This window comes from Pipistrellus hanaki (assembly GCF_964339955.1).
Source record: "Pipistrellus hanaki genome assembly, chromosome: 3".
NCBI lineage: Eukaryota > Metazoa > Chordata > Mammalia > Chiroptera > Vespertilionidae > Pipistrellus > Pipistrellus hanaki.
The window spans coordinates 154,105,598-154,119,902 of NC_140505.1; the positions used below are offsets into that span (position 1 = coordinate 154,105,598).

At 44.9% G+C, this 14,305-nt stretch overlaps 1 protein-coding gene across 3 annotated transcripts in view; it reads left to right on the forward strand.

The window, feature by feature from the left end:
• The window catches only part of DENND5B (DENN domain containing 5B), a 152,265-nt gene that overhangs the window by 124,303 nt on the left and 13,657 nt on the right, over positions 1 to 14,305 (forward strand). For all 3 annotated transcript variants that reach the window (XM_084877839.1, XM_084877837.1, XM_084877838.1), the window contains 5 exons: positions 6,175 to 6,303; positions 6,908 to 7,029; positions 10,120 to 10,265; positions 12,051 to 12,169; positions 13,681 to 13,868. In XM_084877839.1, the coding sequence (XP_084733965.1) occupies positions 6,175 to 6,303; positions 6,908 to 7,029; positions 10,120 to 10,265; positions 12,051 to 12,169; positions 13,681 to 13,868 (704 nt within the window). The remainder of the gene's footprint in view (positions 1 to 6,174; positions 6,304 to 6,907; positions 7,030 to 10,119; positions 10,266 to 12,050; positions 12,170 to 13,680; positions 13,869 to 14,305) is intronic.

Below are 14,305 nucleotides of genomic sequence, written 5' to 3' on the forward strand. Positions count from 1 at the left end.
CTGTTAGATCAATGAATAGTGACCTCTCTAGTCTAAGCCCCTAAAATTTCTCACCTGGATTACATCCTAGTTCCCTTATTTCTATGCTTACCCTACTATTTCTTCTTGGATATATGGTAATCTTACAATAAAGTCTAGATCACTTGCCCTGGCTAGCAACAGTCTATGGGTACACATCAGGCTAAACGTAATCCTATATAATAAAACCCTAATATGCAACTTGACTGACTGGCAGAATGACTGGTCACTATGATGCACACTGACCACCATGGGGCAAATGCTCAACACAGGAGCTGCCCCTAGTTGGGGCCAGCGAGCAGATGGCGCTAGGCAACCAGCCAAGGTGGGTGCCAGTGGCGCCCCCACCCCCATCACTCTGTTGGGGGTCCCACAGACCAGCTTATTTCCCTATTTCCAAATTCTGGGTTAGTACTTCATGTTAGTCCCTAATTGCTACTTAAATAGTTTCTGTAGTAGATCCAAGAACACCACCCAAGTAATACTCTAAAGTCTGGTTTCTTTACATCTGGACAATTGAAGGAAAAGTGTATTTTCTAAGGATTGGGTGGTATCTCTCTCTGAGCCCATGCTCTCTGTTGGGCACTTGCCTCTGTCCTTCCTCATCTTCTCAAGTTCATCTCTTGAGGCAAATGCATTGGCAGTTTAAGGACTTGGAGTTCTCACAGATGTTGAGAGTCTTGGCACCGGATTGCTTAGCAGCTGTACGGAGCCCAGGACACTTGTCTGAAGGCTGTCCGCTTTGTCTTAGTATCGCAGGCCCTTTCCTAAGACTTTCAGAGTTGCCAAATATCACCAAACTGTCACTTAATAGAATGACTTTTTATTCCAGTGAGAGAGGCTGGGGACAGTAACTAACTGGACTGATTATCTACATAGAGAAGAGTATTATTGTGGTGGTATCATTGTTGCCAGTTTTTTTCCAAAGTATCGATAGCTATGCACATACCTTCTAGCTGTTGGGCCTTATGTTCTTAATGGCAAAATATAATTAATGATGTGGGTCATAGCAGAACATTATATGATCTAGGAGATTGTGAATACTACAATTCAAGTATAGATAAGTCTGAATATGTAAACATGTAGAGGATTTGAATAAATCCTAAAAATATTCTATTTACATATAAAGATGGGGATAAGTTACTTGAGGGCAAATTGGCAAGTGACTTTATCTTTTTATAAATTACTAAAGGCCCAGTGCATGAAATTGGACCTTCTCCAATCTGGGACTCCTCTGGGGATGTCCAACTGCCAGTTTCAGCCCTATCACAGGGAGCCCATGCTCTCTGTTGGGCACATGCTCTCTGTTGGGCACAGGTTCAATTCCAGTCAAGGGCATGTAGTTTGGTTGCGGGCACATCCCCAGCAGTCGGACAGCCCTATCCCAGCAGTTGGACATCCCTCTCACAATCCAGACCACTGGCTTCCAACTGCTCACCTGCCTGCCTGCCTGATTGCCCCTAACTGCCCCCCCTGCTGGCCTAGTAACCCCCAACAGCCCCCTTCTGCCAGCCTGGTCGCCCACAACTGCCCCCGCCCCCCTCCGGCTTAGTTGCTCACAACTGCCCTACCCCTCCAGCTTGGTCGCCCCTCACTGCCCCCCTCTGCTGGCTTGGTCACTCCTAACTGCTCTCCTTTGCCAGTCTGGTCGCCCCCAACTGTCCCCCCTGCTGGCCTGGTTGCCCCTCACTGTTCCCTTCTGCCAGCCTGGTCGCCCCTTACTGCCCCCCTCTGCCAGCCTGGTCACCTTTCACTGTGCCGCCGCCGCCCCCCCCCCCCCCCCCCCCACGCCGGCCTAGCGCCCCACGCAGCCTGCTATTCGGTTGTTAGTGTGAAGGTGTTGTGACCAATTTGCATATCACCCTTTTATTAGTATAGATTAGTATAGATGTGTACACATGTGCTAATGAACATCTGGTTTTATTCAACACAAGCTGAGTAGTCATGATTGATGTTGTTACCCCTGGGAAGGACTATTTTGAGGAATTTTTATGGCAGTACAGGATATGAGCTTATGCTAAAATTGGCTGGTTCTTTTATTTTCTCTAATGAATATTACTAGGGTTCACTATTAATGCAGTAAAATAAGCACCAGGAAGTGTAGATTACACTTATTTAGGTGCTATCAATCTTAGAAATCATTCAGTTTGGGGAAACAGAGTCTTGGCACCAGATTGCTTAAGCAGCTGTAAGGAGTCCAGGACACACAATAAGAAGCTCATTTGGCTGAAACCGGTTTGGCTCAGTGGATAGAGCATTGGTCTGTGGACTGAAAGGTCCCGGGTTCAATTCCAGTCAAGGGCATGTATCTTGGTTGCGGGCACATCCCCAGTAGGGGGCATGCAGGAGGCAGCTGGTAGATGTTTCTCTCTCATCGATGTTTCTATTGTAGCTCTCCCTCTCCCTTCCTCTCTGTGAGAAATCAATAAAATATATATTTTTAAAAATAAGAAACTCATTCAAACTGGCTTCAGCAAACACGGGATTTATTGGAGATATGTAAGGGTATCTTCCAGAATCCAAGAGCAAGAATTGCAGCTGGGAGGAAAACAATCTTGTCTCACAGGAAGCAAATCCTCTCTGCTTCTCCCCTCTCTCCCTTCCTTCCCGGCTAACATCCTGTCTTATTTTAAGTGTTCAGTGAGAACTCGCTTAATTAGGGTACTCATTCCCAGCTTCCGAGAGGAAATGTGACTGGCTGAGGGGTTAGGAGCATGGGGCCATGGGTCACGGGCCCCCGGAGGTGTGTCTCCTGAGTTTGTGGAATGGGAGCTCCTCCAAGAATGTGAGTGCCAGGAAGAGGAGACTGGAAGGAAGTGGGTGGCTCCTCTAGAATAACATGTGATCTCTGTGACCTTGGGTGGGTCCCTCAATCTGAAGGAGTCTCTGTTTTCTCATCTTTACAGGGAAATAACTATGTCCTCCTTCTCACTAGTTACTGTGATGATCAGATAAGACAAAGTACATAGCCAAAGCCGGTTTGGCTCAGTGGTAGAGTGTTGGTCTGCGGACTGAAAGGTCCCAGGTTCGATTCCGGTCAGGGGCATGTACCTTGGTTGCCGGGGTGTGCTAGAGGCAGCAGGTCGATGTTTCTCTCTCATTGACCTTTCTAGCTCTCTATCTCTCTCCCTTTCTCTCTATTAAAAATCAATAAAATATATTTTTAAAAAAAGACAAAGTACATAAAACTTGTTTAAATTAGAAAGCTTTGTATCAAGGTTAAAAACTAAATCAAGTAGATAAGTTATTTAAACCACACCATGTATGCTTTTCTGTGAATTAACGGGCTCTATTTTACTAGCAGTAATACTTGTATGATATTATTTATGCTAAATGCCTTTATAATTATCTGTAATAAGTTATTCCATCTAAAAATAGATTAAAATGATATGACTACATGCCCTGCAGTTGGTTGGAAAGTCATTCCATACACTGAAAGGTTGTGGGTTCCATTCCTGGTTTGGGGGGGTCTCTCTCTCTCTCTCTCTCTCTCTGAGTATATGAGTGTATCTGTCTGTCTGTCTTTCCCTCCCTTCCTCTCTGTAAAATCAATTTTTTTAAAAATCACCACATATTCTCGGTTGAGAATTTAATTAAAATGATGTAGCTACACAGGAAAACATTGAATAGATTTGGATTAGAATTTAATAACACAACACATATAAATGTCTTTAAGCATAAAATTAGATAGTGATATACAAAGCAACAGAGCTGTTTTGTGGTATTTTTTTTTTTAGCTCCTAATATGTGCTGGACCTTATAGGTACAAAGAAGGATGCAAGGTTACTCAGAGGTATTGGCTCCTTGCTTGTCCTCAGGGACCTTGGCAAGCTGAAAAAAGCATAAACCAAGAGAAAATGATCAAAGTAGGCAGTGCATGGAACATGTCGATTAGACTACAGAATTTCGTAAATTAGAGAGGTCGTTGGAGGCTGTCACGGTCAAGGAAAGCGTTCCAGCAGAAGCTGGGACTCAGACATGAATAAAATCACAGAGGGAAGAAGTAATGGGATGCGGAATCTCAGGGGCCACTGCTGTGACAGATCCCTCGCCTCCCACCAAAGACACTGGCACAAATGCTTTTATGATGGGGATGCTGATTGCCACCTACATAAAATACGTTTTGTTTTATGTACTCCAATCCTCCCCATTTTCCTTAAACACAGATTGTTTTTCAAATTATAATTATTTTCCACTCTGTCATTCTTCACCTACCGTGTCTGCAGCTACCTGTGTAAGGTCAGCATAACACTAATTTCAGTCGAGTTTACTGTTTTAGAGTAGGAAGGGTAGGTAGGGAAACATTCAGTACTTATCAGCCTCCATATGGATTCATTTTCAGTGAATTCATTTTGAATTAACTTGGTATTCTTAGGGTTATGGGGGCTCAGAGCCCACGCGGCACTCATGGGGTTCCATGTAGATACTGTGGGAAGTTAAGTGGTAAAAACGCCTGAGCATTTATTTCCCCACATCAGCCGTGTCGGCCTTTGGGGAAAGTCGGTAGGACTGAGGGACAGCCAGTGCTGTTGCAGGGGCTCACCCTGGGCTGTCCAGGCTCAGCACTGCCACCACCACCACCAGTAAGAACCAGGGGGGCCTGCTTGCCCCCAGCCTTCTCCGTTCATGACCATCCATAATGGTATCAGCCCTTTAAAAATAAGTGCGTCATAAATCTCATTCACACGTGTCTGCATGCCACCTCTTCAGTGTGTCTGTGTGAGGTGATGTAATGCTTTACATCTTGTTTTTCAAGAGTGTTTGGTTATTGCTGAAACCGGTTTGGCTCAGTGGATAGAGCGTTTGCCTGTGGACTGAAGGGTCCTGGGTTCAATTCTGGTCAAGGGCATGTACCTTGGTTGCAGGCACATCCCCAGTGGGGGGTGTGCAAGAGGCAGCTGACCTATGATTCTCTCTCATCGATGTTTCTAACTCTCTATCCCTCTCTCTTCCTCTCTGTAAAAAATCAATAAAATATGTATTTTAAAAAAAACAGTGTTTGGTTATAAATCAGCACTTAATATCGAGGGCCTAAATGTTCAGATCCAAGGATTGAGAGAGGGAGGAAAAAAGAGAAGTGTGTGTGTGTGTGTGTGTGTGTGTGTGTGTGGCAAAATAAGGCTTTAGTCCTTATTCTGAAAGCTTAGAATCATCAGACAAAAGGTTTCATTGCAATATTTATTACAGCTAGGATGAGTCATTTTAGATTAAAAAAAAAAAAATCAAAGGCGGGTCAGATCACAAAGGCCTCGGTGGTTTTACAGTTGCCCCTCCCATGGGCTTGTCCTTCCTGTCTGCCCTTCGTCCCCTCAGGGAGAAAATCATTGAGGAAGATAAACACAGCCTACTGGGTAGCATTGACTTCCTCCTGAATTTCCACAGTATGTTACGTGCCTCTGGCAAGTGACGGCACTTTCTTATAGCCACACAATTTTTCAAGTCTTAGAAATTTTTTAAATGTTGAATTTGTCAGGGAGAATCCAAGATGGCTGCTCGGGTAGGCAACTAGCCGCAGCCGCACACAACAATTTTAATAAAATACAACTAAAATATAAAATGGACATTACCCAGAACTACAGGAAAGTCGACTGACTGGAAATCCTACAACAAGAAGCAAGGAGAAAACCAGAAGGAAGCACGGAGAAGCTGTAAATGTTGAATTTGTCAATGCAGTACAGCGTGTCTGCTGATGCCATAGAAAGTAAGGTTTCGTCTTCTCCGTGTGTTGTCTAGAGCTGCGGCAAATAATTCAGTGGGTTAAATTTGCGTCAGATACTTCGTTATACTATAGAATAATTATTTTGAACAAAAACTTGAATTCCAGCCTGTTTACTTTATTTTCCTGAGAGTCAGGAATAACCAAGGGCCAGCTTATCTGTGAAGCTGAAAGAACATAATGAAACGTTAAAGGATTAATGGGTTTCAAATGCTTTGTGCATCTTAAGACGTTACCTGTACATTTGTGTTTTAAGGGTAATTCTGATGTGGGGCTAGATTCATAACTAAGATAGAACCTCTGAAGGTTTAATCAACATAAACTGTGCTCCCTATTGCTTCACGTAAGTGTAAATGAACTTTCCTGGGCAGAGAGCTGCAGCCCTGAGGTCTTTTCCAAACCTTAGGATTCACGTCTTTTCTGTGGCTGCTGTTCCTTAGGCACATTCAGAACATGAGTGAGATCAAGACTGACGTCGGGCGAGCTCGGGCGTGGATCAGGCTGTCTCTGGAAAAGAAGCTCTTGTCCCAGCATCTCAAGCAGCTGCTGTCCAACCAGCCACTCACCAGGTGAGACAGGTTGGGGCATTTCGGTTTCCATGACCTACCTGTGTGCTTACAAAGCGCATTGCAAAAGTCGACACACCGTAGTTCTGTTTCTCTCACATAACGAGGAGTCAGGGGCTAGGCGGTCCACAGGGCCATCCCAGACGCAGGCTCTTTGCCCCTCTCCTCCTGGACAGCCCACCGTGTGTTGATCACCTCACGTTACAGGGTGGCTCCTCTTGTAAAATTAATGCTGGACTGGTGACTGGTGTAAAAGAGGTATTACCAGCAAATGGCTCTCCTGAAACTCTCAGCCCCACTGTCTGTCGGAATCGCTAGCTGTTCATTGTCCCCACCCTCGTCAGCACTGGTCAGCACTTTCTGGTCTCTATTAGTTTCGTAGACAACATGGGTTTGTGGTTTGTTTCTTCTCTCCCCCCCCCCCCCCCCCATTTAATGACTGATTAGCTTAAGATGTTACCTGTCTGCATGTTCGTTTTGTGAACTATCTGTTCTTTCCAGAGTAGAATTTCTACCCGGTTTGTCTCAGTAGAGGTGTTTACTTCTCACGGGAGAGATAATGAGAAGTAGCCTACACTGTTGTTGTGCTTGCCCTGCTCTCTCCTAGAAAGCTTTACAAGCGGTATGCCTTTCTGTGCTGCGAAGAAGAACGGGAACAGTTTCTATACCACCTTCTCTCCCTCAACGCCGTGGACTACTTCTGCTTCACCAGTGTCTTCACCACCATCAGTAAGTCTGGGGGCGGCTGTTGAGGGAAGAATTGCTCGGGTGACTAATGGAACAGGGTTCATATTTTAAAAAGTGAGACACATCCTACTATACTGAGGTGGACACTGTTGCACCCCCACTCCACCCCGCCCTCTCTTTTAGGATTGAAGGGTCCTTGGCTATCTGTCCTGCGGGGAGGGAGTGCCTCACCCCAGGGAGCCCTCTTGCCAGGGCCAGCCTGCTCTGCCTGGTCAGAGGCTGTCCCAGAACTCGCCATCATTATGACAGCTCCTCCCTCCACCAGGCCTGCTTCCTCCTCTCACGTGGGTCCCAGAAGCAGCATTCTGGTGCTGATTTCTGACTCAGGATCTGCCTCCCGGGGAAACTCAGTCTGCAACAGGAAGTGGGATGGACATGAAAAGGAATATATTTATAGATCTTGCCCAAAACCCATACATTGAAAGAATCAGTAGGTGATAAAAATAAACTTTTCTACGTGAACATCATTACTCTCTGGTGATTCCGAAAGACTTCAAGATCTCGATGGGGAGTATAGGCTGTGGAGGGAGGAGGTGCTGACAGGTTTGGATAAGCTGAATTAAAGCGTTTATTCTCTTCACCGCTGCTAATCCTTATTAGCTGTGGGTCCCCTTTCCTAGTTTATAGACTTTTTACTTGTATTAGTTTGGAGTTAGGTTCAGCTGCAAGTTTCAGAAACTTGCAAAACAGTTGTTTAAACAAATTAGTGGTTTTATTTTTCTTGCATAACAAGAAGCCTTATAGTAGGTAGTCCATAGTGCCATCATGGACATGAGCTTTTTTTTTTCCAGTCCTCACCTGAGGATATTTTTTCCATTGATTTTTAGAGAGAGTAGAAGGGGAGGAGAGGGGAGAGAGAGAGGGAGAAAGAGAGAGAAACATTGAGTGAGAGAGACACGTCAATTGGTTGCCTCCTGCACATGCCCTGGCTGGAGCCAGGATCGAACTTGCAACCAAGGTACATATCCTTGACCAGGAATCAAACCCGTGACCCCTTGGTCCTCAGGCCAACACTCTAACCACTGGGAAACACCAGCCAGGACTTGGACATGGGCTCTTTGTCCCTCTCCTCCTAGACAATCCTCAGTGTGTGCTCATCACCTTCTGGTCACAATTCTCAGTCCTCTTTCCAGCAGGAAGAAGGAAGGAATGCCAAGGAAAATGCGTCAGAATCTGTGTTTGAAAAACAATTTTCCACGCGATCGTCATAAACATCACTAGCATTTCACTGGCCAGAATCGTGTAGGTTTTTGGTTTTTCTAGTCTCTGTATAGAGGCAGACAAGGAACACTGGAGTTGAAATGGTTAATGAGCCAACCTATCTGGGAAGCTTGTACTCATTTATTAGGTTATTAGGTTCTTGCAGGAATGAAAAGCTAAAATGTTATGTACAGTTTTGAAAGAGAAGAAATAGGACTCCTAAAATCCTTATATCTGCAGATTTCTCTTCAGCTAAGAAACTCTTTCAATTTGAGCAGTTGAGATACTTCATGAAAGAAATATTCTGAGTTTAAATAATGTTACTTTTTATACTTGATGAAATCACTGTTGTGCATCTGCTGGCTCTTTTCTGCAGCTTTTCTAATCCTGTCAATGAAAGAAATTAGAGAAACCTCTGGCACCCAAAATAGTCTCGCTCTGACATCTTCTGCTTTCAGTTCCAAAAACGATTTGATTCTTGTGACGACTGAAACATGCAAGTAGGGCCTTTCCTCTAGCATTTCCTCTCCTTCTGCCAAAACAGACAGACAGACAGGGAGGTCATCCTCTCCACATGAAAAACGCGGTCTGTGTAAAATCAGGGAAGCGAACCGTTTGTCCCATTCATTTTCCTCACCTGAGGATGCACTGAACCCTGAGCCGTATGGGGAGGCGGCACCCGGACATCTGGCCCAGTGAGTGTGCTCTCCTTCCCTGGACCGCTTTCAGGGAGTGCTTTGGTAAATGAATACCAACAAAAAAATATGGATTCTACCCTGCTTTTCTCGGGGGAAAAACAACCACGTATGGCTCTCAAGGATAATGCTGCTGTGTTTGAGCCGCCCCCATTTTTTAAAGGAAAATGGAGGGGGCATGGTAATGTCTAACTTTATTGTGTGTCCACATTTGAGCAAAAACAGTGGTGGGACAGTGACACCTAGTGGTGTGCCTCTGAAAGCCTTCAGAAGCCGAGGTTTCCCACAGCCATTTCCACATCTTGATTCCTTTCCTGAGGCCCCTCCGTGAGTCGCTTTCATAGGTTTCCAAGTTGTCGTTTAAAGACCTTACGTTGTGTCCAGATGGAGGGGCCGTTGTTTATTTTTCTTGGCTTTGCATATTGAGCTGTACAATGGGGATGGGAATGTTCAGAAGTGCTGTGCCTTAAAGCACTGCCCAAGGCGGTTCAGCAATGCAACAGGGATGCTAGCCAGGAAGTCATGCAGCCCCTTTTTCATACGAAACCAGCCAGGAGCCATGCTCATGTGGACTTGACTTTGAAACAAAATTAATAAAAGCGCTAAAGCAATGAAAACACTTTACAACGCTGTTATAGTGTTCATGCCCTCGAGTGTGCTGGTGCTCACGCCTGAGATTTTGTATAAATGCACAGGGAGGTATATCGCCATGGTGATAAATGCATGCCATGCACACATGGTGGTGTATGTGCTGGGGAAACCGCCTCAGGTATCAGGACTTAGGGCTTACAAACTGGACCTCATTTTCCCAAACTAGGAGAGACTATCATCTCATCTTTTTGTCTAAGTACATCTTGATAGATCATAAAGAGTGAATTAACTGTGGCCCTGGCCGGTGTGGCTCAGTCGGTTGAGTGTCCTCCCATGCACCAATAGGCCGGCAGATCGACTCCCAGTCAGGGCACATGCCTGGGTTGTGGGTTCGATCCCCAGGGAGGGCTGTTCAATCAATGTTTCTCTCTCCCTTTCTCTCTCTCAAAATTAATAAAACACATTTTTAAATACATATATTTAAGTGACTTATCTGTGAAAGCCAACAGAGTTCTTAATGCATGTTTGTTTTATTACCAGGAGAATTTTATTGTGGCTTTTCACTAATTTCAGCATTTTTTCCCAGTGATTCCATATAGGTCAGTGATCATCCCCATCAAGAAGCTGAGCAACGCGATCATCACCTCGAACCCCTGGATCTGTGTGTCTGGGGAGCTGGGAGACACGGGAGTGATGCAGATCCCCAAAAACCTCCTCGAAATGACCTTTGAGGTCGGTGCAGCTGAGACCTGTCCCCACAGAATGCGCCATCCATAATTCTGCACCAGGAGTCCAGTTTCACTTTTTCCTTTGCCTTGAGTCAGATAATACAAAGACACGGTCAAGCATGCAGGACCATTTCTGGGGTCATGTACCTGCGGTCAAGTTGTCGTAAACACGCTAATTTGTTTTGTATCTTGGTTGTAAGTGCCATTGTTAGCTGTGTTTTCCTACCTGTGATGGTGCACCGGGGCCTTTTCCAGTCCTGCTCCGGGACTCCAGTGCCTTGGCACTCAGAGCTTTCTCCCCACAGCGGCCCTCATTCCCACTGCAGACCCTCCCGCCTGACCGTGGACACAGGACTGTGTCCATGCTTATGGCTTGCAGACCACGTGGTGACACTTACAAAGTGGTTTTGTAAAAATACCTTTCCGGGTCGTAGTTCAGGCCTCGCTTGGGGAAGTATTCCTGTGTGTGTGAGCTCTCGGGCAGGTAGGTCCCGGCATGCTGGAGGAAGCCGGGGCCTGCTCTGGAGGATGTGGTACCAGCTGAGCGCCCTGTTCTCATGTTCCTTGCGATCCAGGAATAGCGCTCTCCCCACGGAATCCCACTTTGGCCCTATCTACCCAGTGAACTCACAGCCGTCTGTATGTAAAAGATTGAAGCCCTTAGCTTTTCTTTTGACTATCAAGAATGGAACATAACTGCACCGTACGTCCCTACAATACTGCTTCCAAACTCCCTCACATCTGTCTAGTTCCTTCCATCTCTGCAGCCACAGCTGATTTACGGTGCCATCCCCCTCTCCTGAGTCAGTGTGATGCCTTCTCACTGCGAAACAAAGTCAAGGGCCTAAGAACTCTGCCCTGATCACCGCACATAGGCAGTGGGGTCTGTCATGTCTTATCAGAATTTCAACGTCAGCATTTAATTGACATTTATTTTTAGCATTCCTGTTATGATCACTTTCTTTTTTTAAAAAAATATATATATTTTATTGATTTTTTACAGAGAGGTATAGAGAGGGATAGAGAGTTAGAAACATCGATGAGAGAGAAACATCCATCAGCTGCCTCTCGCACACCCCCTACTGGGGATGTGCCCATAACCAAGGTACATGCCCTTGACTGGAATGGAACCTGGGACCTTTCAGTTCACAGGTTGACGCTCTATCCACTGAGCCAAACCGGTTTCAGCGATCACTTTCTTTTGTACTTGTCCACAAAGGGCCAGGAAAGATGTTGATAACTATGTTGTTTTGTTGTTGTTTTAACAATAGCTTTGAAGATTTCTATCTAGTCGATGAGGTTTAAGGTCAATTCTGCCTGAGTATTTTATTTGAAACAAAAATAGCTGGGTCAGTGATTTTTTTTTCCCCTTATTATGTCTATAGTTGTTTTTCTGACCACTCTGTAACTCAATCTAATAGCACCCTTTTTCTGCTTCTTGAAATTCTTCTCACCCTTTAAGGCACAAATCACTGTCTGTGTGATGTTTTTGGGTCCCCCAGTTAGAAATAAACTTTCCTTCTCCAGCGTCTGCTTCCACTGTTTGCATCTCGAGTGTAGCAGCTTGTGCAGTCCCTTCATTAGATCAAGTCCACCTGCCTCCTGCCTCCTGTCTCCTTAGCTGGGATGTATTGGATGTGACTGTGTTTCTCTGTGTAGAGCAGAGCACACATGCAGGGTGGGCCCTCTGCAGTGAGTTGAGGGAGGTGGAACCACGGAACCACAGCGAAAGCCCAGAGGAAGTGGGATGGGATTGGGTGCTGAATAACCTGTGGTCCTGTCCCGACAGTGCCAGAACCTGGGGAAGCTGACCACCGTGCAGATTGGTCACGACAACTCGGGACTGTTAGCCAAGTGGCTGGTGGATTGTGTCATGGTCAGAAATGAAATCACAGGACACACATACAGGTGAGTAAATGTCCTTGGGAATTCAGAGCTCCTATTGTGAGACTCACTAGACAAGGAAAGGTTTAAGAACTGTTTCTTTCTAAAGCTTTCCCTCTGCCTTCTGTATCTGAGTTTAGCTTTTTTGGGGGTTGTTTTGGTTTGGTTTGATACAAAATTGCCTCAAATAATACTTTACAAAAACGCATTGTGTTCACTGCTAATGCTTAGTTCACAAGTGTTGATTGTTGTGCAGAAAACGATTGCTGTAACTGATTAAAAAAAAAAAAAAAGGAAGAAAGAAACAAGCTTAAAATAATTTCAGTATGAGGACAGGATCTTTGAGACTCTGCTAGTTCCAGCCAGCATGCCTTTCTGTGAACATTCTCCTCTTTTCTTCTGTAACTTAACTCTGATACTCAGAGTTTGAGACTATTCTTTCAAAAACTAATCACAAAATTTTGATGAGTTAGGTTTGAGAAAATATTAAAGAGTTATTTTAGACTGGCCAGTGTGGCTCAATGGTTGAGCATTGACCCATATACCAAGAGATTGGTGATTTGCTTCCTGGTCAGGCACCATGCCTGGGTTGTGACTCAATCCCCAGTAGGGGGCATGCAGGAGGCAGCTGATAGAAATTGTTTCTCTCCCTTCCTCTTTCTCTAAAAGCAACTTTCCTTTAAATCTCAAATTTTAAAAAAACAATTATTTTAATTTGGGTGTGATAATAACCTATGGCTATATAAGAGAGAAAACATCTTTATTATTTAGAGATTTAGATTGAAGTGTTTTACATGTCCTAGTATATATAATTTACTTTTAAAATAACTTCAACAAAAAAATGATAAGTCTAGGTCAGTGGTGGGCAAACTGTGGCTCCCGAGCCACCGCAGTTTGCTGACCACTGGTAATTTTTTATTTATTTTTTGCCAACCACTTACCTAGACTCTCAATTTCAATAATTACAGGCTGTTGTTGTTCCTTGTGATTAAGCCCCTATCCCAGTGGTCGGCAAACTAGTCAACAGAGCCACAAACTGTGGCTCACAAGCAGCATGTGGCTTGCCAGCCACAGTTTGCCGACCACTGGTCTAGGTGGTAAGAATACATAGTGTTTGTTACACTGTTATTTTATCTATTTTTTTGTGTTTTAAATTGTTCATAATTAGCCGAAACCGGTTTGGCTCAGTGGTAGAGCGTCGGTTGCGACTGAAAGGTCCCGGGTTCGATTCCGGTCAAGGGCATGTGCATTGGTTGCGGGCACATCCCCGGTGGGGGGTGTGCAGGAGGCAGCTGATCGATGTTTCTCTCTCATCAACATTTCTAGCTCTCTATCCCTCTCTCTTCCTCTGTGAAAAATCAATAAAATATATATATTTTTTAAATTGTTCATAATTAAAAGAAACAACCACAGGCACTAAAATGGTGGGCTTTCCTTTACTCATGGTGCTATTTTTAAAATGCTGACTAACACCAGTAAATAAAGTATCAGTGATGCCGAAGGTGGTTTTTGTTGGTTGGTTTTGGTCCTGCCAGGTTCCCGTGCGGGCGGTGGCTGGGGAAGGGCGTGGACGACGGGAGCCTGGAGCGGATTCTCATTGGAGAGCTGATGGCGCCTGCGGCCGATGAGGACCTGGCGAAGCAGTGCCGGACGCCCCCCCAGCAGAAGTCGCCCACCACGGCCCGGAGGCTGAGCATCACTTCGCTAACAGGAAAAGCCGCCAGTGAGTCGTCCTTTATGTCTCTGGGTGTCTCAGATGTTGCAGGCGTCACGTGGCCATTTCACAGAACACTGTCACATTGATGAATTGTGGTAGGGAGATTACAAAGAAGAAAGCTGAGCCAAAACCAGTTTGGCTCAGTGGCTAGAGCGTTGATCTGCGAACTGAAGGGTCCCAGGTTCGATTCCTTTCAAGGGCATGTACATTGGTTGCGGGCACGTCCCTGGTAGGAGGTGTGCAGGAGGCGGCTGGTCAATGTTTCTCTCTCATCGATGTTTCTAGCTCTCTATCCCTCTTCCTTCCTCTCTGTGGAAAATCAATTAAAAAAAAAAATATATATATATATATATATATATATATATATATATATATATGTATATGTATATTTTAATTTTTAATTAAAAAAAAAGAAGAAAGCTGAGGAAAATTAACTTGGGAAA